The 27,490-nt window shown below is 51.1% G+C and overlaps 1 protein-coding gene across 1 annotated transcript; it reads right to left on the bottom strand.

Annotated features, from left to right (window-relative positions):
* Positions 1-6: 6 nt before the first annotated feature.
* On the bottom strand, positions 7-26,273 carry RPRD1B (regulation of nuclear pre-mRNA domain containing 1B). The gene is made up of 4 exons (XM_048497959.1): positions 26,265-26,273; positions 23,411-23,537; positions 20,035-20,210; positions 7-1,315 (listed from the first exon to the last, which is right to left on the bottom strand). Exons 1-4 carry the CDS (start codon positions 26,271-26,273, stop codon positions 1,166-1,168), a joined length of 462 nt encoding a protein of 153 aa, XP_048353916.1. The 3' UTR covers positions 7-1,165.
* Between the last annotated feature and the right edge of the window lie 1,217 nt (positions 26,274-27,490).

The following is a 27,490-nucleotide window of genomic DNA, read 5'->3' as shown; positions in this document are numbered from 1 at the left end:
GGGGGGGGGGGGGGGGGGACCATCAATTTAAAACTGAAAACCAGAGTGTGCCCAGCCTTAGGAGAAACGCACGGCCACGTCTGCATTTGGCAAAATGGGAGCCAGGCTTCCGGGGTCTGGGGGGCCCAATGAAGGAAAAGGACCCCGGATCCCAGCCATGCCTGGGCGAGGCCAACCCCCTCCTCTCAAGCTACAAGACCAAAAAAAAAATGCTGGGTGAGAGGCCACCCAGGGACAGATTTCCCCCTTTTCCAGAAGGGGAGAGCCCTAGATCCCGGCTTCCGCGGATGCAACCGAGCTACAGAGGCTCAAGCATCCCTGCAGACTGCGAAGGGGGAAGAGGAACCAAGACGAACGGACACTGATCAAGAACGTGCGTGGACGTCTCCTCCGTCCCCTCTTGCACATTGCAGCGGGGCTGCACCAGCAACTCCTCGAGGACTGTGGCCACACGAAACAGCCCTTCCGCTAATGGCTACTGATAAAGCTGGGCTGTTTCAGAGCCAGGACTACAACTGCAACCGGTTGACGTGGTGGGAGAAGACACAGATGCGGGGAGATTACGCCTGTGGAGCAACGCTGGCCTGTGTGCACGGGGAGCATGAACTCGTCTCAAGATCAGCAGGGCGTGGTTTGGCCCCTTGTGGCCCCGCACCCTGCCGTAAGACAGAGCCCATCCACCTGGGAAGCGGCAGCATCAACCTTTCCCCCGCAGTGATGGCACGCTACCGGGCCTCCGACTTCCAGCAGCTCCGCCCAGAAATCCAGGTGGACTCGCAACTCAGCAAACCACCCCGTTCTTTTTTACACCAGGGAGAAAAGTCGGAGCAGGCACCGGTGTCGATTTGCCGAGAGGCTGCAGAAGCACAACACACGCATGATTTGCATAGTCTGCCGGAGAAACGGGAGGTGCGGAGGGGAAACCCAAAGCAAACGGGAACTCTTCCCAAACGCAAGGAAGCTGGCCTGCTTTCGGAGAAGTGGGAGCCGCAGCCGCCCCGTCAACGTGAAGGGCAGCGTGCGCCGCAGAGAGGGGCAGAGGAGGGCCTCCGTCGATTCCTTCCTATGTCGGAGAACTGGAAGAATCTCCAGTCGTCATGAAAACTGTTCCGCAGACTGGAAAAAGGGGCGGGAAGGGGAGGAAACGCAGACCCCGTCACGGGTCCTAGTCAGTTGAGAACAGGTCCCCGGCAGATGGCAGCGGTGCCAACCCTCCAGTGACGTTGGGCAGCAGTGAGAGATCCGGCAGGCTCTGGATGTGCGACTTGAGCTCCTTGCGGACTTGAGTGACCCGGGCCAGCTTCTGCTTGTACTCCTGCGGGAACCAAAAACCAAAACACAGAATTAGGAACCGCCGCTTCCCCTAATCTCGCTGCACAGAGAGCCGGTTTATTGCTAACACGATCGACAGAGCACAGATGCCTCGGAGAAGCCGCTGCTGCTGCCAGGACAAATTAGGGCTTAGCGTTTACAGCCTGGTGCCAGATCCTCAGTAAAAATGGCAAGTGATAACGGAAGGCGTGGAAACAAACAGGGACGCTGGGCCAGGAGGGAGAAGAGAGGTGGAAAGAAGAAGAAGAAGAGATTTGGATCTATATCCCCCTTTCTCTCCTGCAGGAGATTCAAAGGGGCTGACAATCTCCTCGCCCTTCCCCCCTCACAACAAACACCCTGTGAGGTGGTTGGGGCTGAGAGACCTCCGAAGAACTGTGACTAGCCCTAGATTGCCCAGCTGTCATGTGATAGAGTGCACAAGCTAATCTGGTTCCCCAGATAAGCCTCCATAGCTCAAGTGGCAGAGTGAGGAATCAAACCCAGTTCTCCAGATTAGAGTGCACCTGTTCTTAACCACTATAGAAGAGAAGAAGAAGAGTTTGGATTTATATCCCCCCTTTCTCTCCTGCAGGAGACTCAAAGGGGCTGACAATCTCCTTGCCCTTCCCCCCTCACAACAAACACCCTGTGAGGTGGGTGGGGCTGGGAGAGCTCCGAGAAGCTGTGACTAGCCCAAGGTCACCCAGCTGGCGTGTGTGGGAGTGCACAGGCTAATCTGAATTCCCCAGATAAGCCTCCACAGCTCAGGCGGCAGAGCTGGGAATCAAACCCGGTTCCTCCAGATTAGATACATGAGCTCTTAACCTCTTATGCCACTGCTGCAGTTTCAAAATTCTACAGACAACGTATGAAACATTTATTGTCGAAGGCTTTCAAGGCCGGAATCACTTGGGTGCTGTGTGGTTTCCGGGCTGCATGGCCGTGTTCCAGAAGCATCTTCTCCTGACGTTTCGCCTGCATCTGGGGCTGGCATCTTCAGAGGATCTGTTCAGAGGAGTCATTTTGAGTCTGGCTCCACCTCCTGCATCAGCCATTTGATCCTCTGAAGATGCCAGCCCCAGATGCAGGTGAAACGTCAGGAGAAAATGCTACTGGGACACGGCCATGCAGCCCGGAAACCCCCCAATGTATGAAACCCCTCTGCTCTCTGCTCTTGTGCTGTTTACATCAGGGTAACCCTCATATTGAGGGGCCCGCCGTTCCTCCTTTTTGGGGAAAGTTTTAAATGTGGGTTTTTCTGGAAGCCTCTTATTTATTTAATTATTACCGCTGTTTTATATGAAGTTTTAGAAAGTGTTATTGATTATTAATTGGATGGAGCTTATGTTATTTGTTTACTGTGTTGTATGATTTGCTCCTTTATTCAATATTGTATGAATTTTATGCTGTACCCCGCCCGGAGCCCTTCGGGGATTGGGCGGTATAGAAATCCAATACATAAATAAATGAATGAATGAATGAATGAATGAATGAATAAATAAATAAATAAATAAATAACCGGGCTTCCAACAGGAAGACTGGAAGTCTGGCTCAGCCGGCCTCTGCCCTCCAAAGGAGCAGCAGTGGCGTAGGAGGTTAAGAGCTCGTGTATCTAATCTGGAGGAACCGGGTTTGATTCCCAGCTCTGCCGCCTGAGCGGTGGAGGCTTATCTGGGGAATTCAGATTAGCCTGGGCACTCCCACACACGGCAACTGGGTGACCTTGGGCTAGTCACAGCTTCTCGGAGCTCTCTCAGCCCCACCCACCTCACAGGGTGTTTGTTGTGAGGGGGGAAGGGCAAGGAGATTGTCAGCCCCTTTGAGTCTCCTGCAGGAGAGAAAGGGGGGATATCAATCCAAACTCTTCTTCTTCTTCAAAGGCCCTGGCGTTCCTTGCGCAGAAGGAAGTCTGGCCTTGACACCCCCAAAAATGTAGGAATGTGTGTGTTCAGTCACTGAAATGAAAAGCCCCCCGATTTCAGCCACTGCTCAAATTCTGCCAGGCTTTTTTTTTGGGGGGGGGATGCAGGCCAGCGGAGAAACCTACTGAGCCAGCTTGCCGATTTTTCAGGTTCTCCACAAACACAAAGACACGCTTTTTAAAAAGTTCAGTCTTGTGTCAGCTACACACTACAAAGCCCTCGTGTTTGCCGGGGAACAACGTCCCAGTGGTGAAGCCCAGAGGTGGGATCCAGCAGGTTCTCACAGGTTCCCAAGAGCAGGTTACTAAATATTTGTGTGTGCCGAGAGGAGGTTACTAATGGGTGATTTTGCCACGTGATTTTTGCCTTAGTTACGCCCCTCCTCTCAGCAGTAGCGCGCAGGACTGGAAGCAGTCTAGCAGGAGGTGCCCCGGCGTGCGTGGCAGCCTGCGCCTGCGTGCATTCGTTTCCCGCCCGAGGACCGGCGCAGCGGCTGCGTCCTTGTCACAGCCACGCCTGCGTGGAACGTTCCGCCCCAGGAATGCCCGCCCACTTCCCCATCGCGGCCCTTCACCCAGCCCCATTACGCTTACGCCACAGCTTGGAATCCCAATCCACCATGGGAACCTGTTACTAAAATTTTTGGATCCCACCACTGGTGACGCCGGTTCTGTGCTTTCCAGAGCCACAGCAGCTCACTCCTCTTGGCCACTGCAGCATGCAGCGAGAAGCGGCTTCGGCCAGTCCTCTGCGCCAGCTGCTGTCACCTCGGTGGCAACAGCAAAGAGCCGTTGGGTCTGGAAGGTGCCACGCTTTCATTGCAGGTGTGACCCAAAAGCCTGGTTTTTGCGATGTGTCAGTAGCACCTCCGCGGCACAGCTTGTGCTCCGTGTGCAGAAGGTGCCAGGTTCAATCCCTGGAGCCTCCAGCTGAAGGGACCAGGTGACAGGTGAGGCGAGAGACTGAGAACAAGGACAGCCGCTCCCAACCTGACACCGCCGGCCTTGATCTATGTTTATTTTCATATCTGATTTATGCCTGTGATCTCCTGACAAGTTGTGCTCAGGGCAGCTGGCAACAATGAAGTTTACATATCTGCCATTCAAAGCCTCATTAAACAGACGCCGACGTAACGGCGCTGAAACCATCAAAAGAGGGCAGGGAACAGAAGAAAGGAAATGCAACCGAATCACGGATACAGAACAGAAAATCAGGAATTCAGCAGTACTTGAAAGGGAAACAAGGCAGGCAAAAAGAAAGGGAGGAGGAGGGGGGGAGAGGGAAGGGAGGCCAACAAAAAAAAATGGCCGCTGTTTTCACCAGTAGGCCTGGGGCAGTGGTGGCGAACCTTTGGCCCTCCAGATGTTATGGACTACAATTGGCCGTGCTGGCAGGGGCTGATGGGAATTGTAGTCCATAACATCTGGAGTGCCAAAGGTTCGCCACCACGGGCCTGGGGGGACATCTCAGTCCTCCAGGTCCTGCGGGACTGCCTGAGATCTCAGGTCTCACTTCACAGAGAGCTCCACCAAGCTGGAGCCAAAGATAAAAAGGCCCTGGTCGAAAACAGCTGGGTAATCTCAGGGCTGAGGACCAGTAGGCTGCCTCCAGGTGAGTGAAGCACGCTTTTTTTTGGGGGGGAGGGGGTTATATTGGGAGATGGAGTAATTCAAACAAGCCCCTGAGGAAGAAAACCATCTGCCTCCTGATTTCATGATGCTTCCTTGTCTCTTACACTGTTCAGGGAAGAAGAAAAAGAAGAAGAAGAAGAAGAAGAAGAAGAAGAAGGAGGAGGAGGAGGAGGAGGAGGAGTTTGGATTTATATCCCCCCTTTCTCTCCTGCAGGAGACTCAAAGGGGCTGACAATCTCCTTGCCCTTCCCCCCCTCACAACAAACACCCTGTGAGCTAGGTGGGGCTGAGAGAGCTCCGAGAAGCTGTGACTAGCCCAAGGTCACCCAGCTGGCGTGTGTGGGAGTGCACAGGCTAATCTGAATTCCCCAGATAAGCCTCCACAGCTCAGGCGGCAGAGCTGGGAATCAAACCCGGTTCCTCCAGATTAGATACATGAGCTCTTAACTTCCTACGCCACTGCGGCTCTCAGAAGAAGAAGGTACGTGCACAACACATACACACACACACACACACACACACACACACACGGTGCTCTGCTACAGAATTGTGAAGGGGGTCCCCCCAAGGGGCATGAGACTCAGATGGCAGGCAGGGGAATGTTCTCTTATGGCCCTCCCAGCCTCGCACAAATTACAACATTCCAAAGTCTCCGGGGTCCCAGCCAGCTCTGCAAATCTATGACAAACCAAAGTAAACATTTCACCTTTAGTGCCCTGATGATACTACAGCGAATACCACGGAGCAAGTCCCCCTAGCTGAGCTAAAAAGGGCACAAGGGAACAGCCGCTTAATAGGGAACACACAAGTTCCCCTAATCCTGCCTTGGACTGCGGACAGGTGAAGGCCCTCTCGAAACCCCAGTGCCGCTGGCAGACAGGAGAAAGACTCAGAGGCGCCTGCCCAAAAGCCACTCCCTGGGGAATGGAGGCTGTGAGGCTGGCGGGAAGGAGAGGGGTGGTTAGACCTTCCTCCCCCTCACACGAGAATGCAGGGCTCAGAAGTGGGGAGGAAGAGATGGCAGGTTCCTCCCTCAGTACCAGGCAAGGAGAGCCAAGCAGTCCGGCCAAAAAAGGGAGGCCGGGAGGACCTCTTCCCTGCCTAGCAGGAGCCGATGGCAGACCTCTTCCCGCCCTCTCTTCCGAGGCCAGGTGAAACTTTTCCTCCAACATGGGAGGGGGCAGCAAGAGAACATTCTGTCCAGGGCTTTTTGGTGCATTCGCCACGGGAACATCATTCCTGAAACACCAGGATTCCCGCTCTCAAGTGCCCGCTTGGATCAGAGAAAACATTCCACCACCTGGTCCGATTTGTTACCGCTCTTTGCGGGAGCGCCATAGCCAAGGTAGTCCAGGCACTTCACCTGATCTACCCTGGCCAACTAGAACAGCTGCTCCTCCAAAAAATGTGGGGGGGGGGGGGGCGGCGGCAAGTGACAGGAACTAGCTTGAGGAGGGTACTTTCAAATAACAGCAATCTAAGAAGCGACCAGATTCTCCCACCTGCAAAGGCCTACATTTAAAAAGACTGTTCTGCATTCACTTTCAAGGTCAGGCTAAGAGGTGGTTGGAGGAACAGAATTATTGGCATGACATATTAAGAACATGAGAACATAAGAACAAGCCAGCTAGATCAGACCAGAGTCCATCTAGTCCAGCTTTCTGCTACTCGCAGTGGCCCACCAGGTGCGGGAGCTCACATGCAGGATGTGAAAGCAATGGCCTTCTGCGGCTGTTGCTCCTGAGCACCTGGCCTGTTAAGGCATTTGCAATCTCAGATCAAAGAGGATCAAGATTGGTAGCCATAAATCAACTTCTCCTCCATCAATCTGTCCAAGCCCCTTTTAAAACTATCCAGGTTAGTGGCCATCACCACCTCCTGTGGCAGCAGATTCGAAACACCAATCACACGTTGCGTGAAGAAGTGTTTCCTTTTATTAGTCCTAATTCTTCCCCCCAGCATTTTCAATGGATGCCCCCTGGTTCTAGTATTGTGAGAAAGAGAGAAAAAATTCTCTCTGTCAACATTTTCTACCCCATATTACTGTGTTTCCCCGAAAATAAGACAGTGTCTTATATTAATTTTTGCTCCCAAAGAGGCGCTATGTCTTATTTTCTTCGCTCAACAGCTGCATGCTCTGGTGTTCTGTTCGACGGGCATGCTTCCAAACAAAACTTTGATACCAGAGGCGTTCCTGCCATTGGGCAAAGTGGGCAGTTGCCCAGGGCGCCCCCTTGTGGGGGGCGCAAAAACTGCAGGTTCGTTTGTGGGGTTTTTTTTGGTATTTTAGTGGGTTTTCTGTTTTTAGCCTGCAGAGGATGCAGATTTTAGGCTAGCAGCACCAAAATTTCAGGGATGTTTCGAGAGACTCTCCTGATGCTATCACCCAGGTTTGGTGAGGTTTGGTTCAGAAAATCCAAAGTTATGGACTCCCAAAGGGGGTGCCCCATCCCCCATTGTTTCCAATGGGAGATAACAGAAGATGGGGGTATACCTTTGAGGGTCCACAACATTGGACCCCCTGAACCAAACTTCACCAAATACGGGTGGTATCATTAGGAGAGTCTCCTAAAGATACCCTGAAAGTTTGGCGCTGCTAGCTTAACAATTGCACCCCTGACAGCAGGCACCCCCCAAATTTCCCCAGATTCTCCTTTTAAATCCCCCTCTTTGGCATGGATTTAAAGGAAGAATCTGAGGTCCCCAGTTTAAACACTGAAAGTGATGCTGTTTCAGGGTGGGGGGAGAATCCACCCCAAAATAGCATCACTTTCAATGTTGTTTAAACTGGGAACCCCAGATTCTCCCTTTAAGGAGGATTTAAAAGGAGAATCTGGGCTCCCTAGTTTAAACACCATTGAAAATGATGCTGTTTGGGGGTGGATTCCAGCATTGTTTAAACCAGGGAGCCCAGATTCTCCTTTTAAATCCACCTTAAAGGGAGAATCTGGGCTTCCCAGTTTAAATAACATTGAAAATGATGCTGTTTTCCCCAATTGGGGGGACTGTATGTATCAATACCATAAAATGTTTTCATAGCAGTAATAAAACATTTTGAAAGCATTTTGAAAATGTTTTCCAAAAAAATTATTTCTGCTGTGTGGCATGGCCCATTGCTGTGTTCAGATTTGTGAGTTGGGGCATGTTCTATAATGTGATGGTGACGTTGAAACGACCTGGTGTAAAAAATCATTGCTTGGTCACGGTGGGGGAGGGCGGCTGCCCATGGGGGGGGGGGCAAATTCCAGTTTTCCTAGATGTGCCACTGGGCATAGCTACAAGGGTACCGGGGGAGGGGTGCGCGTTGAACCGGGCATGCACCTGGGAGGGGGGGGGGCACCAAACTCAGGTTTTGCCCAGGGCTCCAGTTTGCCTAGTTACGCCACTGTTTGCTACGTCTTACTTTCGGGGGATGTTTTATATTTAGCACTTCAGCAAAACCTCTACTACGTCTTATTCTCGGGGAATGTCTTACATTCGAGGAAACAGGATATAGGCAAGAGGGGAAGGCTTTGGTGCAGTGGAAGAGCCTCTGTTTAGCAAACAGGAAGCCCCAAGTTCAAATCCTGACATCTCTAGTTAGAAAGAGCAGGCAGTGGGAGGTGTGAAAGACCTAAGTCTGAGACTGTGGAGACCTGCTGTCCATCTCAGTAGACCATATTGACGTTGACGGAGTGACAATCTGATTTCGTTGAAGGCAGCTTCAGGCACCCCTTCCTTTTCACTGCTGGTTAATTCTCTAACGAGACAGTGAAGAATAAAGGGTGTTTTCAAAACGTAGCAGCTTAGAACTACAGCTCTGGAATTTCCAGGAAACCCAACCCAGGAGAATTGCCAGAATGCACGAAAATCATCTGAGCAGAGTGGGTCAAGAAGGCCACGCTAGGTGAGTCTAAAGCCATTTTCAAGAGGTTTCAGAAGGAACATTTGGGTGCAATGTTTGGTCCCTAATGCTCTGCGACTTATGACAACATCCACTGGAAATACAAAACGGCAAGACCTCTGGACCAAGCCAGCAACCAGCAGATGCCTTCGACACACAGCACACACTTGGGAACATGTCAGATCCCATGTGTAGTGCATGCTCCTTAGGGACCACATGGAATCTTCTGTCTCTCTCTGACTAGTAGTTAACACGGCAGGTTGTCACAATGGAAAGGGAGAAATCCAGACTCCTTTCACATCCTGCACGTGAGCTCCCCAAGGCACCTGGTGGGCCACTGCGAGTAGCAGAGTGCTGGACTAGATGGACTCTGGTCTGATCCAGCAGGCTCTTTCTTATGTTCTTAAGGTCATTGCTTTCACCTCCTGGAGGTGAGCTCCCAAAGGCACCTCGTGGGCCACTGCGAGTAGCAGAGTGCTGGACTAGATGGACTCTGGTCTGATCCAGCAGACTCTTTCTTATGTTCTTCTGTTCTTCTTCATATGGACACCGAAAGAGGGACAACACTAGCCAGCAAGGGTGTAGCAGTTAAGTATGGTGGACTTTAACCTGGAGAACCGGGTTTGTTTCCCTGCTCCTCCCCATGAAGCCTGCTGGGTGAGTTCTCTCAGAACTCTCTCAGTCCCACTGACTTCACAAGATGTCTCTTGTGGGGAGACGAAGGGAAAGGAGTTTGTGAGCCCCTTTCAGACTCCTTAAAAACAGAAAAAAGCAGGGGATTAAAAAATCTACTCTTCTTCCAGAATTGCATCATTGCAATTTTCTACGGTCTGCAACAGAGACAGCATTTGGCATACCCCCACTCAGCTGCCATTACCAGAGTTCATTACAGTGTTCAGTTATACGGACTGAGATCTGGAACTGATAATGAATTAAAAGTTACAAAAATCAGCATTGTCTTGCGCTGGAAAATGAGAATCACGATGTGTCTCAATCAATCCAAGTTAACTTAAAGGAAACGGAGTTGCTCCCAGGAGGATAAGTTTGTCCGAAAATGGACCCCGTTTATAATGCTTGGATCAAGCAAATGCCAAGGTAATGTTTGTGTCGCGATCAGGTGACGTAATTGTTTCAAGTGAGTGCTGTTTTTAATTTAATGGTGATGCTTTAATTCAAGGGCTTGTTTTGCAAGAGAACCAAGGTGGTTTCGAATGGCTGTTAAGAGTCTGGAATATTTCTAAGCCACTACCAGCTTCTCTGTTCTTCCTCTCTCCCTTGGAGAGCTAAGTGCTGTTTGGTCCCTAAAGCCAAATAGGCCTCCAGCAAAGAGAGAGCGTGTGTAAGATGTCTGCTAAATGTCTCTATACAAGTTGCTCTAAGTGGGACACTCAACAGCTGCCCTTACTCCCAGACTGTGCCCAGTAACGAAAGGTTTCCCAGAGAATCCTTCCACTGGAAGACGCCCAATCAAGAGACATGAAGGGACTCGTAACGTCTTCATTTGCTAGTTCAAGGTACCCAGATCTCAGGAAAAGGGCAGAGAATATTCAGCGCAGGGGCTCAACGAAGTCCTTAAATGCTTCATAACTGTCTGGGTGTCAGGAGGGCCTCCTAACATCAACAGGGGGTTCTGGTTTCTGTCATGGTAACAGGTCTCACTCTATTTTCAATTTCCCGCTGTCTTTGTAACGTGCAGTGAATTAGAGTGCACCCAAGTGAATTAGAATGCACCCTTAGCAGACCAGATGCTCAGGAGCAGCAGTGGCATAGGAGGTTAAGAGCTCGTGTATCTAATCTGGAGGAACCGGGTTTGATTCCCCGCTCTGCCGCCTGAGCTGTGGAGGCTGATCTGGGGAATTCAGATTAGCCGGTACACTCCCACAAACGCCAGCTGGGTGACCTTGGGCTAGTCACAGCTTCTCGGAGCTCTCTCAGCCCTACCTACCTCACAGGGTGTGAAGGGGGAAGAGCAAGGATATTGTCAGCCCCTTTGAGTCTCCTGCAGGAGAGAAAGGGGGGATATAAATCCAAACTCCTCCTCCCCCTCCTCCTCCTCCACATCCTGCATGTGAGCTCCCAAAGGCACCTGGAGGGCCACTGCGAGTAGCAGAGTGCTGGACTAGATGGACTCTGGTCTGATCCAGCAGGCTAGTTCTTATGTTCTTATGTGCCGGGTTGTTTTCATATCTGTTCACACAGCCTTGAGACATAACAGTTCCTGCGTTCCTGCTCTGTATTGCTTTACTTTGATTTCTCTGGGGGACGGAGGGAAGGGGGGGCACATTGGTGGGCATAAAAGGGTGCTTGGGAAAGCCAGTGCTTAGAACCGGCTTCTTCTACAGCCATGCTGTCATCTGTCAATAAAGGCTTCTGATTGAAATCACTGAGTACGATCTTGGTCGCAGATCCAGGGCTTGACATTGGGAGAGGCAGAGTGCTGGACAGCAGCAATGGAAGGTCAACAAGGAAGGAAAATTTTAAAGAACTTCTAAGACGACTGTCCATTCACTGCAGCGGAGCAGGGGAGATGACAACGCCCCAACCTTTGACCGCTTCTGCAGGCTCCAAGTAAGTTTCCAGCATTCAACGCCAAAGCAGCTCAAGATTGACTTGCGTCTCTTCTACCAAAAAAATCCACCCCTCTGGGCTCTGGAGAGGACAGAAAGGCAAGGGTAGCAGGGAGGTTTCAAATTCACCACGCAGGGAAAATTTGGAAGGAGAGAAGGAGAGGAGAGCACAGCCTGCACAAGGCAACTGGTCTTTCTTGTCATACAATCATAGCATTGAAAGAGGCCACAGAGGCCATCCAATCCAACCCCCCTGCTCAACGTAGGATCGGCCTTGGGCATCCCGGACAAGGGTTCCTTCGGCCTCTGCTTCAAGGCTGCCAGAGAGGAAGACCTCACCACTTCCGCCGGCAGCCCGTTTCACGGCTAAACTACTCCTACTGAAAAACAAAACAAAACTATTCCTTGTGTCTGGCCTGTAGTTTAAACCCTTTATTGTGAGTCCACTCCTCTGCTGACAACAGGAACAGCCTCCAGCCCTCCTCAAAGAGACAGCCCATCAACTACTTCAAGAAGAGGAGGAGGAGGAGGAGGAGGAGGAGGAGAAGAAGAAGAAGAAGAAGAAGAAGAAGAAGAAGAAGGAGGAGGAGGAGTAGTAGGAGGAGTTTGGATTTATACCGCACCTTTCTCTCCTGTAAGGAGACTCAAGGGGGCTTACCAGCTCCTTTCCCTTCCTCTCCCCACAACAGACCCCTTGTGAGGCAGATGGAGCTGAGAGAGTCCTGAGAGAACTGCGACTGGCCCAAGATCACCCAGCAGGAATGTAGGAGTGCAGGAACACATCTGGTTCACCAGATAAGCCTCCACCACTCAGGTGGAGGGGTGGGGAATCAAATCTGGTTATCCAGATTAGAATCCACCTGCTGTTAACCACCACACCACTATGCCACTCAGGTGCCCCCTCAACCTCCTCTTCTGCAGGATGAACATTCCCCAGCCCCCCCCCCTTTCCTGGCAGTGCTCAGTGTACAGGCCCCTGACCACCCTCCGCACCTGCTCCAATCTGTTCATCTCACAGTATTATAGACCACAACCCTTTCCAATACGACCACGGTGAAAGCACCTGAGGAGCTGGGCCCAGGCCCCTGCTTTGGACTGGCAGCCTCCAGCTGGCCCACTTGATCCTTAGAAGAACCCAGCCGGACTTCAGGGAAGGGGGTGAGGAGGAGGAGGAGGAGGAGGAAGAAGAAGAAGAAGAAGCAGAAGAAGAAGAAGAAGAAGAGGAAGAAGAGGAAGAAGAGGAGGAGGAGGAGAAGGAGTTTGGACTGATATCCCCCCTTTCTCTCCTGCAGGAGACTCAAAGGGGCTGACAATCTCCTTGCCCTTCCCCCCTTACAACAAACACCCTGTGAGGTGGGTGGGGCTGAGAGAGCTCGGAGAAGCTGTGACTAGCCCAAGGTCACCCAGCTGGCGTGTGGGGGAGTGCCCAGGCTAACCTGAATTCCCCAGAGAAGCCTCCACAGCTCAGGCGGCAGAGCTGGGAATCAAACCCGGTTCCTCCAGATCAGATCCACGAGCTCCTAACCGCCTACGCCACTGCTGCTCCCTGCAAAGTGTGGGCACGGCAGGGGGACCCCCAAATTAATACAGGTGAGACAGGAAACTCTTCACACCTGTAGGAACAGGAAAGGAACCCGGCCTGAAAATCTGGCCGGAAACGTAAAGCGGAGGGAGGGAACTTTCAGAGGGGAAAACGAAGTGGTTCGGTGGCGGCAGCCGTTGCTGCCTCTACTTGAGTGCTCCGAGCTCTGCAGCAGCCAACGGGGACGGACCTCAAGAGTGCCGCCCTTTCCCCAGCAAAGCTCCTCCGATTTCTCACAGCTCCCACCACCCCGAGCTGAAGCAGGGGCATTTGGGCTCACTTGCTTGTTTGGGATCTCCGCCAAGACTCAAGTAGCCTTCTCCAGGCCAGCGAACACACAGAGGACACGCACAGACTGGAGTCTGCAGCGCAATCTCGATTCTGACACATACGCAGAGAGAAAAACGGGCAGCCGCCCACGAGCAGCCAAGGTCAGAAGGGCACAAACGATCCCTGCCTCGATAGAGAGTTAACTGCAGGGTTGGCAGCCGGTTTCTGAATGTGTGCCCGGGGGGGGAAATGTAAAGGGCTCCCTCAACGTGAGGGTGGGGAGGTTGTGCCAGGCATTGAGAAGATCGTGGCTGTCTGGAAAGCAGCCCAGGCGCAAGCAACGCCCTGCCTCGTGGCGCTGGCCCCTACGGGAGGCGTGGATGCAGCCAGAGGTGGTGCCGACAGGCCCGGGCAGGCAGCAACTTCGCTTTGCTCCTTGCTCCTGGCCGCCAACTGCCCTCCGGTGCCATTTTTGAATATTATCACCCTGTTCGCGGAAGGAAGACGAAGGGGTTCTAGAGGCAACACCTCTGCAAGGTCTTCTGCTCAGGGCCCTTAAACAGCTGCAGGTGGTCCCTCGAAACAAAGGGAAAGGAAAAGATGGCTGGGTCCTGGGGCGATACATCTGGAGCAGCAGTGGCGTAGGAGGTTAAGAGCTCGTGTATCTAATCTGGAGGGACCGGGTTTGATTCCCAGCTCTGCCGCCTGAGCTGTGGAGGCTTGACTGGGGAATTCAGATTAGCCTGGGCACTCCCACACATGCCAGCTGGGTGACCTTGGGCGAGTCACAGCTTCTCGGAGCTCTCTCAGCCCCACCCGCCTCACAGGGTGTTTGTTGTGAGGGGGGAAGGGCAAGGAGATTGTAAGCCCCTCTGAGTCTCCTGCAGGAGAGAAAGGGGGGATAGAAATCCAAACTCTTCTTCTTCTTCTTCTTCTTCTTCTTGATACTCCTTACAGGAGAGAACGGTGGGGTATAAATCCAAGCTCTTCTGCTTCCATTTGAATGGCCAAAAGAGGCAGCCGCCACTGCCCTCAGCTGGAAGAAAGGCTGAGGTGTCCTGCAACGGCCCCCCTGGCTGCGTGCAAAGGTAGAATTGGCCTGGAAAGGTTCATTCAGTATAATGAAGCCATCAAAAGAGGCAGGTTGCCGGTTCGTGGCCCTTCCTCTAAGCAACTTTCTTTCTCTGAGCTCCCCTCAGCGGATTGTTGGCTACTCCAGAATAAACATTATATGATGTACGGGGCAAGGCTGTCGAGGCAGATTTACGAGCAGGATTTTGAGCATCAAAGAAGCACAAACGAATGCACAGAGAGAGGCCACCAGAGTTACCGGCCTGCTAAACGGACTCCAGCACTTCTCTGGAAAAGCCGGTCCGTATCCATGGGATACAGGCTGCCTTAACAGGGAACGGCTGGACTCAAGGACTACAGAGTTAACCAAACAAAAGGAAAGGAAGCCTGACCGGGGCTTGTCTGACATGACAAATAAAATCAGACAGGCAAAATAAAATAAAAGCCACAATGCTTCAGTTAATCCCGCGTGGCGCAGCGTTCAAGAGTGGTGAACTCTAATCCAGAGAACTGGATCTGGTTCCCCACTCCTCCATGTGAGCAGTGCACGCTTATCCGGTAAACTGGATGTGCCTCCTCCACGTGGAAGGGGGGGGGGGTATAAATCCAGACTCCTCCTTTTCTTTACACCCAGCGTGGTGTCGTGGTTAAGAGCAGGTGGATTCTAATCTGGAGAACCAGGTTTGATTTCCCACTCCACCACCAGAGTGGCGGAGGCTTATCTGGTGAACTGGATTCGTTTCTGCACTCCTACATTCCTGCTGGGTGACCTTGGCCTAGTCCAGGGGTCTGCAACCTGCGGCTCTCCAGATGTTCATGGACTACAAATCCCATCAGCCCCTGTCAGCATGGCCATGAACATCTGGAGAGCCGCAGGTTGCAGACCCCTGGGCTAGTTCCAGTTCTCTCAGAACTCTCTCAGCCCCAGCTACCTCACCAGGTGTCTGTTGTGGGGAGAGGAAGGGAAAGGAGCTTGTCAGCCACCTGGAGTCTCCTTGCAGGAGAGAAAGGGGGGGTATGTATCCAAACTCCTCTTCCTCCTCTTCTTCTCTTGAAGTAGTTGATGGGCTGTCTCTTTGAGGAGGGCTGGCGGCTGTTCCTGTTGGCAGCAGAGGAGTGGACTCACAATAGGATGCTGCATTTTAATGGGGTTGGTTTTAACATATAGAGCCACTATTTAATGACTATTTAAATTTTGATATTATGGATTTTATTTGTGCTCTATCTTTCTGCTTTGTTCACTGCCCTGAGCCCTCCGGGGGAGGGCGGTTAATAAATATAATAAAATAAATAAATAAATAAAACTAACAAAACTAATAATAATAAAACTAATAATAAAACTAATAAAACTAATAATAATAATAATAATAATAATAATAATAATAATAATAATAATAATAATAATAATAATAATAATAATAATAATAATAAAAAAGGATTTAAACTACAGGCTAGACACGGTGGGGTAGAAATCCAAACTCCTCCTCTTCTTTAGCTGAGATGAGAATCAGGAAAAATGTAAACGCGAGCCCCAAATTTCACGGTGACAGCATCACTCAAGAGACCCATTGTGAAGCCTCCCCTCTTGCTACGGGTTCTGCGCCCAGGGAGATGACGGCATTTCAGCCGGCCTTTAATACGTTCCTCTTTCGACATGTGCTTGTGTGACAGACCACAGCAAAAGGACTATTTCAGGATTCCTCGGGCAACAGCCCATGAGAAGCAAACATTTGAGGACAGGATGAATTCCCACAGTTTGCTTTAGCTAATGAGCAATAGACTCCAGGGACTGCCAGCCTGACGGTTGGACAACGGCTGCATTCATCCAGGAACCGGGATGAGCTATTTCTGCTGCCCGACGGGCGAAATCGGCTTTGACTGTCTGGAGCGCCCTGAAAGTACACAGTTGCTTCCCCTTGTTGGATCAGAGCACAGCAGACGTCGGCTGATTTACCAGGATAAACCCAGCTCTGGCTTGCTAGATAGCGTGGCAGCTGTGAAAAAGGCAAACTCTGTGCTGGGGATAATTAGGAAAGGAATTGATAATAAAACTGCAAAGATTGTCATGCCCTTATATAAAGCTGTGGTGTGACCGCACTTGGAGTACTGTGTTCAGTTCTGGTCGCCACATCTCAAAAAGGATATGGAAGAGATAGAAAAAGTGCAGAGAAGGGCAACGAGGATGATTGAGGGACTGGAGCACCTTCCTTGTGAGGAGAGGCTGCAGCGTTTGGGGGCATCCATTGAAAATGCTGGGGGGAAGAATTAGGACTAATCAAAGGAAACACTTCTTCACGCAACGTGTGGTTGGTGCTTGGAATATGCTGCCACAGGAGGTGGTGATGGCCACTAACCTGGATAGCTTTAAAAGGGGCTTGGACAGATTGATGGAGGAGAAGTCGATCTATGGCTACCAATCTTGATCCTCCTTGATCTGAGATTGCAAATGCCTTAACAGACCAGGTGCTCAGGAGCAGCAGCAGCAGCAGAAGGCCATTGCTTTCACCTCCTGCATGTGAGCTCCCAAAGGCACCTGGTGGGACACTGCGAGTAGATGGACTCTGGTCTGATCCAGCAGGCTCTTTCTTATGTTCTTAGAGTTGGGACACCTCTGCCACAGGGCCTGGTCCAGGGCAGCGAGTGTGCTTGCTTGGTCATCCTGCTGCTCGGGCAGGGGTGGTGGTGGGACAGTGGCCAGTGTGCCCCCAGACCACTACTGCCCGGGGCAAGCTCCCTGGCTTGCCCCAGGGTAGCTACACCCCTGACTTCTTCTACGGCCAAGTTCCCTGCACACATGCTGAGATGTTGCCATAAACAGAACATTTCATTAGAAACTCATTAAAAAAAAACCCCTTCGCACGAGTGGGGCTGAGAACACCGCTCTGCTGGGTATTTCCCATCCTCCTAATTATGGGCAGAGGAAACTGGCAGGAGAGAATCTGAAAGGGGGGGTGGGGGGACAAGGCAGGAGAGGACGGTCAGCCGTTCTTCCAGCAAAAGACCCGGCCTTGTTCAGGCCAGGGGGCTGGAGTGTGTTGGGCCGTCTAATTAAAGAGACAGCAACGCCAAGCTCACTGTTGTATGGGCTGCCCAGTCGTAGAGCAGAACCAGGCTGCGTGGCTCCGTGGGCCAAGAGGGCCTCCGCCGTCAAGAACGATGGCTCTGAAACTCAGCAGGGAGTACAGAGTGAACGGCCGCTCCAGCCACTGTCCTGGCAAAGAAGAGTCGTCCCGGCTCAGCCTACGTTTGTGCCCATGTAAGGATCTGAACACAAGAGCTATCTGAACAGTGGTTAGAAGCAGAGCTCTCTCGTCTGCCCCCCTGGCTCACAGGGCACCCCCTCCCCATCCATCCCAGCTATCCAGCTGCAGGAGTTGTGGCTTTCCCTACAGCCCCAGAGGCAGACGCTTTGCACTGGGGCAGTGGTGGCGAACCTTTGGCACTCCAGATGTTATGGGCTACAATTCCCATCAGCCCCTGCCAGCATGGCCAATTGGCCATGCTGGCAGGGGCTGATGGGAATTGTAGTCCATAACATCTGGAGTGCCAAAGGTTCGCCACCACGGCACTAGGGGAAGCAGGCTGGAGGCAAAACAGCCAAGACCCAGCTCTGCAGAGGGCCACCGTTGCCGGCCCCATCAGCCCAAGCGCTCATCTCCTCTGACGTGACTCTGCCTTCGACGGCCCCACCAGAGAACTGCATGCAAAAAGCACGGCAGAAGAGGCTGCCTGACTGGATGCGGAACCCACAGAGATCAAGCGGCTCTGCCCTGACGGCCCCCCCCCCGCCCCCCCGGCTTCTGACCACTGTGGAGCAGGAAGTGGATCAGTGGTGACTTCCACTCCACCCAGCTGCTACTAGGAAAGGCCGCCTCTGCTCTTGGGAATTTGCCCACTTCATCTCATTGCAGGTTGCCTCTCTGCACCGACCACTTGCTCGAGTCACTGATTCGTGTGTTATTTCATTGTAGGTTTGAAGTACAGCCGTACCTGGATTGACTGCACAGGTGCCAGAAAAGGGACGATTAAAAGGTGGAGAGGGGTGGACAAAGATAACCTTTTCTCCCTCTCCCAAAATACTAGGATTTGAACCCAATGAAACTGATGGGCCCAGAGCTCCAGATGGACAAAAAGGAATTCTTCTTCACACAATGAAAAAGGGGAATTGGAGGATGCAGTCATAGAAGAAGAAGAGTTTGGATTTCTATCCCCCCCTTTCTTTCCTGCAGGAGACTCAAAGGGGCTGACAATCTCCTTGCCCTTCCCCCCTCACAACAAACACCCTGTGAGGTAGGTGGGGCTGAGAGAGCTCCGAGAAGCTGTGACTCGCCCAAGGTCACCCAGCTGGCGTGTGTGGGAGTGCACAGGCTAATCTGAATTCCCCAGAGAAGCCTCCACAGCTCAGGCGGCAGAGCGGGGAATCAAACCCGGTTCCTCCAGATTAGAAGAAGAAGAAGAGTTTGGATTTCTATCCCCCCTTTCTCTCCTGCAGGAGACTCAAAGGGGCTGACAATCTCCTTGCCCTTCCCCCCTCACAACAAACACCCTGTGAGGTAGGTGGGGCTGAGAGAGCTCCGAGAAGCTGTGACTAGCCCAAGGTCACCCAGCTGGCGTGTGTGGGAGTGCGCAGGCTAATCTGAATTCCCCAGATAAGCCTCCACAGCTCAGGCGGCAGAGCTGGGAATCAAACCCGGTTCCTCCAGATTAGATACACGAGCTCTTAATCTCCTACGCCACTGCTGCTCCCTGCAAAGTGTGGGCAGAGAGGCCTCCACAGCTCAGGCGGCAGAGTTGGGAATCAAACCCGGTTTCCCCAGATTAGCCACAGGATCCAGAGGCAGAGCGCTCACAGGAACATCTGGAGTCATATATCCCTGGGCGTAAGCCAGTTGGTCACATGGGGAGGGGGCGGAGAATCACCCTCCACACCCCTCCGCTTCAGAACCTCCGCCGGCCGAAGGAGCAGTATGGCGGGGTTGGGCCAAAGGGCACCCAGCGGCAGCCCAGCCAGGTAAGTAGAGCGCGGGGGGCACCTGGAGCAAATTTTGCCCCATGCACCATCCCCCCCCCCTCACCACTGACAGGAACAGACAGCTTTGAAAGGGGATTAGACAGATACTTGGGTGATAGGTTCATTAGTGGCTACTAGCCACGCTGACTAAAGGAAACCTCCATGTCCAGAGGCACTCCACCTCTGAATCCCAGTGCTGGGAGGGAGCATCAGGGGAAGGCCTCAGTGTCTATGCCCTGGTGGTCAAATCTCTGGAGGAACTGGCAGGTCACAGTGTGAGACAGAATGCTGGACCAGACCTCGTGTGGTTATTTTATGTCGGCAATTATCTCAATAACAGTCTTTTCTGCTTGTGGAATGTGAGATATGTGATTAAGACTCACTAGTGGGCCAAAAATGAAGGGAGGCGCTCAGTTACTGAGAACTGCCAGGAATCCAGTTAAACTGGTAAGCTGGCAGCCCCAGAACAAGGGGGGCGAAGCAAGTCAGCCGAGCGAGGCACAGACGGCCGCCAATCAAGCGTACAAATGAAGCATTTCAAGTTGCTGCTTTTAAGGAATGTGGGGAGACCGAGCATCAGATGATCTCTCTGGGAGGCTGAAAAGAAGTATTTCAAGAGAACTTTTGGGATTCCTCCTTCCGAAAGAACAATCGTTCTTCACCCAAGTGACCCGGCTCAGTAACGAAGCAAACGTCCACGTTCGGGAGACGCTAGGGGTTGACCCGAGAAGCTCCCGCCTCTTGGGAAGGACCTCTTTACACACAAGACTGAGCAAAACTCACTTCCAGCTTCTTCTCCTTCTCCGTCAGCACGTCCTTCTGGTTCTGGGTGTACTCAATCAACATGCGTGCCAGCTGGCGCCGGTCTTCCAGCTCTGCCGCCAGCCGCCCGTTGTACTCCGCCAGCAACAAACACGCCTCGTCCACTGTCTTCGAAAGCCGCTCGGCTGCCTCTTTGTCTGTGTGCGAGGGGGGCAAACAACGTACATCAGCCCTCTTCAAAACCCGCTCTAGTGCTGGCAGAGGGCCGCTCTCCGGCAGCCAGCCTCTCCTAGCCCAGAGAGGTCTTGCGTACTTTCAGCCAATGAAGGCAGGGTTTCCAAAACAGGGGCTCTGCTCAGACCCGCATCCCGCTACGCCAGCTGCAGCTGACCTGCAGTTTTGTTCTGGCGATCAGGGAGCCGCCTGGGGAGCAGGTAGAGACAGGCAGCTGCCCAGTCTGAATCAGAGCTACTCAGAACTCAGCAGACAGGGATCCATGACACCTCCTGCCCTGGGCCCCAGGCGTCCTCCCACTGAGCAATTAAATGCAACACACACACACACCACTCTGGTCTCATTCCACCCACTCCCATCATGGGGGCAACATGAGCAAGTCCCACTGTCAGAGCCCCTCCCTGAACACTCCCAGAGACCGGGGTGCTGTGTGGTTTCCGGGCTGTATGGCTGTGTTCTAGCAGCATTCTCTCCTGACGTTTCACCTGCAACTGTGGCTGGCACCTTCCGAGGAGCTGATGAAGATGCCAGCCACAGATGCAGGCGAAACGTCGGGAGAGAATGCTGCTAGAACACGGCCAGACAGCCCGGAAACCACACAGCACCCCAGTGATTCCGGCCGTGAAAGCCTTCGACAATACACTCCCAGAGAACCCGTGGCCGGAGGCTTTTCTCCCTTTCAGCTACTCTAGTTGTGCATTTCTTTGTTTCCGCAGCCTCTGTTGCTGCACAACCTTCAAACAGTTAAGAACTCAATTTTTTCACACGTGTGCATGGGGAGGTCTTCCCCAGCATGACCTTGGTTATAAAATTATGCACGGCGTGGACAGGACGACGTCTTTCTGCGCCATTAATACTAGGACACCAGGGTGGATAAAAAGGAACGATAATTTTTTTCAAATTAGATTTTTTGATTTTTCCACAGAAATGTTTTTTGAGGAAAAATGTATCTAAAGACAGTTTTGTGTTTAAGATACATTATAAACCCAAATTTATTCATCAACAAATACAGATTTTTTTTAACTATGTAGCATGAGGCTGTATGTTCATGCAGTGTTTACATTTTTTGGTAAACAAATTCCATGAATCCATCCACAGTGTCAGGCTCTTCCAAAGGTTTGTTTGTTTGTTTATTTAATATGCCGCCCTCCCCCTGAGGGCTCAGGGTGGTTCAAAACAAGGTTAAAACATACCTTAAAACATAATTTATGAATGATTGGGGTAGAAAATGTGGACAGAGAGAAATTTTTCTCTCTTTCTCACAATACTAGAACCAGGGGGCATCCATTGAAAATGCTGGGGGGAAGAATTAGGACTAATAAAAGGAAATACTTCTTCACGCAACGTGTGATTGGTGTTTGGAATATGCTGCCACAGGAGGTGGTGATGGCCACTCACCTGGATAGCTTTAAAAAGGGCTTGGACAGATTTATGGAGGAGAAGTCGATCTATGGCTACCAATCTTGATCCTCCTTGATCTGAGATTGCAAATGCCTTAGCAGACCAGGTGCTCGGGAGCAGCAGCAGCAGCAGCAGGCCATTGCTTTCACATCCTGCAGGTGAGCTCCCAAAGGCATCTGGTGGGCCACTGTGAGTAGCAGAGTGCTGGACTAGATGGACTCTGGTCTGATCCAGAAGGCTAGTTCTTATGATTGTTTGGGGCAGTTTATCTATCCAGAGAATCAACCTGGTGTAATGGTTAAGAGCAGGTTGACTCTAATCTGGAGAACCAGGTTTGATTCCCCACTCCTCCACCTGAGCGGCGGATTCTTATCTGGTCTTCCTGCTCTCCCACGTGAAGCTGCTGGGTGACCTTGGGCCTGTCATAGTTCTCTCCAAACTTTCTCAGCCCCACGTGCCACACCGGGTGTCTGTTGTGGGGAGAGGAAGGGGGAAAGTTGTAAGCCGCCCTGAGTCTCCTTACAGGAGAGAAAGGCAATGTATAAATCCAAACCCTTCTTCTTTTTCTTCTAGATGTTAATACAAATGTCTGGTTTTGCATTTCTCAAAACTGTGAATTTGTGACTGCAGAGGTAATATGCCTTTTCACAGCAAAAATGTTATAAAATAAACACACAGAGTAGAGAAAAAGACCATCGCCCCATTTTTCATGTACAAATCCATGTACACAGAATCAACCCCTTACCTCTTAAGTGCTAAGTTTACAGATCAGCACAAGGAGCTCAGGGTGTGGAGGGAGGGACAAGCAGTAAAAATGGAAGTGAAACCTTTTGAGCAGACTACTCGGGATCTTTGTATGTATAGCCTGAAGAGTATGGAACGTTTGTTCATGTGATATGACTACGGTTGAAACACTTGACCATTCTTTGTTTGTCTGCCCTAAATACAATAAGATACACATGAAATACATGAATTCCATTTTCTTAAAATGTTCTCAGTGGCATGAGTGTTATAAGATATCCAATCTCCTGAACAGCCTCTGATGTGCTCTTTTGTGAAACTGTTGCAAATTTTATACTGGAAATTAGTAGTTTTAACTGCATTTCTTAACCCTGTTTTGTTTTAAAATTTTGTCCTGTTTTATATGCCAATAAAGGCTTGTGAAACATTATTCTCTCCTTGGAGAAGAAAACCTACGATGGCAGCAGGCCATAAAAGAGACCCAGTTTGGGAATATTTTATTGAAGTTCCTCTAGCTATGGGCAAGGCAGCCTTGCGAGCAACAGGTCAGCCCTGCAACAAAGAAATGCAAGGCCTGGTGGCCCGGAAAGAGCCACATTGTGAGAAGTGCTTTGATGAAGATAACAAAAGGAAGATGTTTGAAGAGGCAGGATCTTCAGGTTGCTGAACGTTTTGATTTCATCGTGTTTCTTAAAGGTGGCCTTTGAGCAGAAATTTAGAAGGCCATACAGAAAAACACAACCCTAATAACATTTGGGTACAGTGCTCATTCACTGCACCTCCTTGCTAAACACTTCAACGTCCCAGAAACAAAGACAAACGTCGCTGAAGTTGCTAAATACTTCCATAATAATCATTTTGTAATCATCATCATCTCTGAAAGGAACGTTCGGAGGGGGTGGAAGGAGAAGGATCTAAAAGCAATTAAGTCAAACAAATGTCCACCAGAGCAGCCCATCCTGCGAACCGAAGGGAGTGTCGGTGGCTCGTGTCACGCACTGCTGATGTTTCTGATGCTCACCTGTGATCTTCTCTAACAGGGACACATCTTGGACTTCCTGGGGAAGGGAGGCGATCTTCTGCCGCACAGTGGCATCTCCTGACGCGGCGTTTTCCAGATCTTGCAAGGCTTTGATGAGGTCTTCGGTCTACGCAGCAGAGAGACAAAAGGCGGCAGAGATCAGCTCCTTCCTCATCCAGCAGCCCCCACCATTCTACCTATCCATATGTCTGGGGTACCCTGTTTTTGATGCTCAGCTCTGCACGTCCCAGGGAACCGGATTTCAATGTCCCCTGACAGATGCTCTGTTCATCAAGTAATAAAACATTTTGAAAGCATTTTAAGTCATATGACACTTAAAATACTTTAAGTCATATGGCACTTAAAAGACTTCTAAGTATTATAACAGTTATTAAACATTTTGAAAGCATTTTGAAAATGTCGTCCAAAATTGTAATCTCTGCTGTGTGCTGTGACACATTGCTGTGTTCAGATTTGTGAGTTGAGACACGTTCTATGTGATGGTGGTTTTGAGATGAGCTGATGCAAAAAAATCATTCTTTGGTTGTAGTGGGGGAGGGTGGCCTTTGGTCATGGTGGGGTAGGTGGTTGCCCATGGGGGGACGCAAAACTCAGATTTTGCCCCGGGCTCCATTTCCCCTAGCTATGCCCCTGCCTTCCCCATAGCGCCCAGGGTGTGCTCCAGCCTGTCTGTGGATGGAAAGATGCGAGTGGCTCATTGAGGAAGGGGGGAGGGAAAGGAGAGTCTCTTACGCCACCTTCCAGAAACACCTAGTGGCTCATAGTCTCCTTCAAGGCCTCCTTGAGGAGGGACACAGCTGGGATTGGGGGGGGGGCAGGCAGAAGGAGCTAGGGGGGGCTTTTGCAGACCTCCCTCCTCCTCCCAGCCTTCACCTCTGATAGTTTTCTAGCCTAAGCCTGTGAAGACGGACTATGTTTCAAATGCAGAAACAGCCGAACCCCACTTACTTCCTTTTGATGAAACAGGGTATATCAGAGAACAAACTATACATCCCACCCAAGAAGTAGCTGACTACCCTTTTCTCCCAACGTTAGTTAAGGGAAGGGTCCAGTGTAGCCCCCCCCCGGCTCTTGGAGGTGCATCCCTCCACCACCCACCTGGTTTGGAACTTGTCCTTTCTACCTGCACAGAAGAATTCAGCATCTGGCTTGAAGAATTTGCTGAAGAGGTTTATAATTTTAGAAAGGGAAGAGCTCCTATGACCAACCAGTTAATTGACTCTTCTCGGGTTGCAGCTAAACATACCCTTTATAGTCAGAAATAAGTAGTGCCTGCCACCCCTGAGCCGCTGAACTGGTTTTTGGGAGCACACTGCGTATCAAGGAGATCAGTTCACAGAATACCCACTGTCAGTTTTCAGGCAGCGGTCTGAACTACACAGAAGAGCGCAAAGTGGGCGGTGGGGAAGATAATTAGGAAAGGAATTGAGAAGAAAACTGCAAGGATTGTCATGCCCTTATATAAAGCCGTGGTGCGACCGCACTTGGAGTCCTGTGTTCAGTTCTGGTCGCCACATCTCAAAAAGGATATCGAGGAGATAGAAAAAGTGCAGAGAAGGGCAACGAGGATGATTGAGGGACTGGAGCACCTTCCCTATGAGGAGAGGCTGCAGCGTTTGGGACTCTTTAGTTTGGAGAGGAGACGTCTGAGGGGGGATATGATTGAAGTCTCTAAAATTATGCCTGGGGTAGAAAATGTGGACAGAGAGAAATTTTTCTCTCTTTCTCACAATACTAGAACCAGGGGGCATCCATTGAAAATGCTGGGGGGAAGAATTAGGACTAATCAAAGGAAACACTTCTTCACGCAACGTGTGATTGGTGTTTGGAATATGCTGCCACAGGAGGTGGTGATGGCCACTAACCTGGATAGCTTTAAAAGTGGCTTGGACAGATTTATGGAGAAGAAGTCGATCTCTGGCTACCAATCTTAATCCTCCTTGATCTGAGATTGCAAAGGCCTTAACAGACCAGGTGCTCAGGGGCAGCAGCAGCAGAAGACCCTTGATTCACATCCTGCACATGAGCTCCCAAAAGCACCTGGTGGCCACTGCGAGTAGCAGAGAGCTGGACTAGATGGACTCTGGTCTGATCCAGCCGGCTTGTTCTTATGTTCTTAAGAGAAGTGGCAGGAACCAAAGAGATCAGCGACTGCAAAAGTGATCTAGTTACTGCAGTCTTTCAAAGGCATCAGAGAGACCGAGTACAATAATTTAACACGGATTTCTATAGGCCACAGAGCACACAGCTGACAAGCACTGGAATAGGTGACAAGAACTAAGAAATCCTAATAACAAGACCCGAACGCTTTTCCTGGGGGAAAAGTGAGGCCCTTTCATTCATCTTGGCACCGCTGGGTACACAGAACAGCCTTGAATAGATCCTTCCTAATCAATTTTTTAATTGCTCAGCTAATGTTCTGTGTGCCTTCTTTTTAATTGTTTTAACGGTGAGTGCGTTTTGGGAAAGGGTGGTTTAATGGCTCTAAAATGTGATCTTATCATGCATGCTTTAAATTGTTGGCTGTTAATTTTATGTGCTGACATCTCAGGGGGCCAAGACCTCCACCAAAATTGAATATGCAAATCAGCTGGGAATGTTTCCTGAACATGCCATGCTTCTGTCCACCGATGAATAACCAGGACATCCGAGAGCCAGAAAACGTGCCAAAGAATAAAAAAATTGATCAGATGGCTAGAGAGCTGCCCTTCAAAGAAATGGCTAAGGAGTTTCGGGATTTCCTGCTTAAAAAGAAGACACAACTGCAGAGATGGGTGTATGTGTCCCGACAGAAGTTTACAGAATTATGCCTGGTATGGCAAGAAAATCTCACTTTCCCCATAATGCTGTCAAGTCAGTAATGAAACTGATCGCTAAAAACGAAGAGCCGATAAGAAAAAGCACTTTTTAAATGTACATTATCTGATACCCAACGCACATACAGAATTTGCTGCTATAGAATAACAGGAGAGGTACACACCGAAGTGAACATGAAGGAAACTTGTACCAACCAGGCTACAATAATGACTTCAAAAAATTAGTTCTCCCCCTGGAGTAGCAATTGATTTGTAAGTAACCAAAACAATTTTATAATTTTACAAACAGTGACAAAACGTTTGGGAAAAATTGTTTACATTCTCCCATTGGAGTAATATATACAAACACAAGTTAGAACGGCACGGCAATGTAATCTAAATATAAATATAACAGCTAGCCAGATTCTAGATAATTAACTAACTGGCCTCGTTAAACTTCACGGCTGTTAAGGGCAGGTCAGGGTTTTTCAAAGTACAATAATGGTTACAATCAGGGAGGACAACGCTCTGCAATTAGTTTATTCTTATGCCTCTCGAAATGTCCGAAATGTCCAAATCTACCGAAGGCCACAACAGCCTAGATTACCTTCGCTTTCAAGAAGCAGCCGGTCTCTGAATACAAGCCCTCGTGCCACCTGTATCTGCCTGGCTCAGCAGAGCGCCCCTTTATGAGTGACGTGGGGTTTTCAAGAAAAAAATCTTTCTGATGCCCTAAATACAGCTTGTTTAGCCCATTTATTTTGACTCTGTGTGTGCGTGAGCACACAATCAAGGGACTTGTGGAGACTCAGGAGGAGTTTCAGGGCAAGAGATGGTTTGGAGACATGTATTGTCGAAGGCTTTCACGGCCGGAATCACTGGGGTGCTGTGTGGTTTCCGGGCTGTATGGCCGTGTTCTAGCAGCATTCTCTCCTTTGGGGGGGGGGGGGTGGGGGGGGGGGGGGGTGGGGGGGGGGGGGGGTGGGGGGGGGGGGGGGTGGGGGGGGGGGGGGGTGGGGGGGGGGGGGGGTGGGGGGGGGGGGGGGTGGGGGGGGGGGGGGGTGGGGGGGGGGGGGGGTGGGGGGGGGGGGGGGTGGGGGGGGGGGGGGGTGGGGGGGGGGGGGGGTGGGGGGGGGGGGGGGTGGGGGGGGGGGGGGGTGGGGGGGGGGGGGGGTGGGGGGGGGGGGGGGTGGGGGGGGGGGGGGGTGGGGGGGGGGGGGGGTGGGGGGGGGGGGGGGTGGGGGGGGGGGGGGGTGGGGGGGGG

This window comes from Sphaerodactylus townsendi, linkage group LG05, assembly GCF_021028975.2.
Source record: "Sphaerodactylus townsendi isolate TG3544 linkage group LG05, MPM_Stown_v2.3, whole genome shotgun sequence".
NCBI lineage: Eukaryota > Metazoa > Chordata > Lepidosauria > Squamata > Sphaerodactylidae > Sphaerodactylus > Sphaerodactylus townsendi.
This window is presented reverse-complemented; position numbering and strand designations above follow the sequence as displayed.

Bases quoted from the DNA above. Each gene is read 5' to 3' on its own strand.
- RPRD1B (XM_048497959.1), bottom strand. The intron at 20,211-23,410 runs GTGAGCATCAGA...CCTCGCACACAG, and splicing joins CCTGTTAGAGAAGATCACAG to ACAAAGAGGCAGCCGAGCGG. The intron at 1,316-20,034 runs GTGAGTTTTGCT...TGGTTCCCGCAG, and splicing joins AGAAGGAGAAGAAGCTGGAA to GAGTACAAGCAGAAGCTGGC.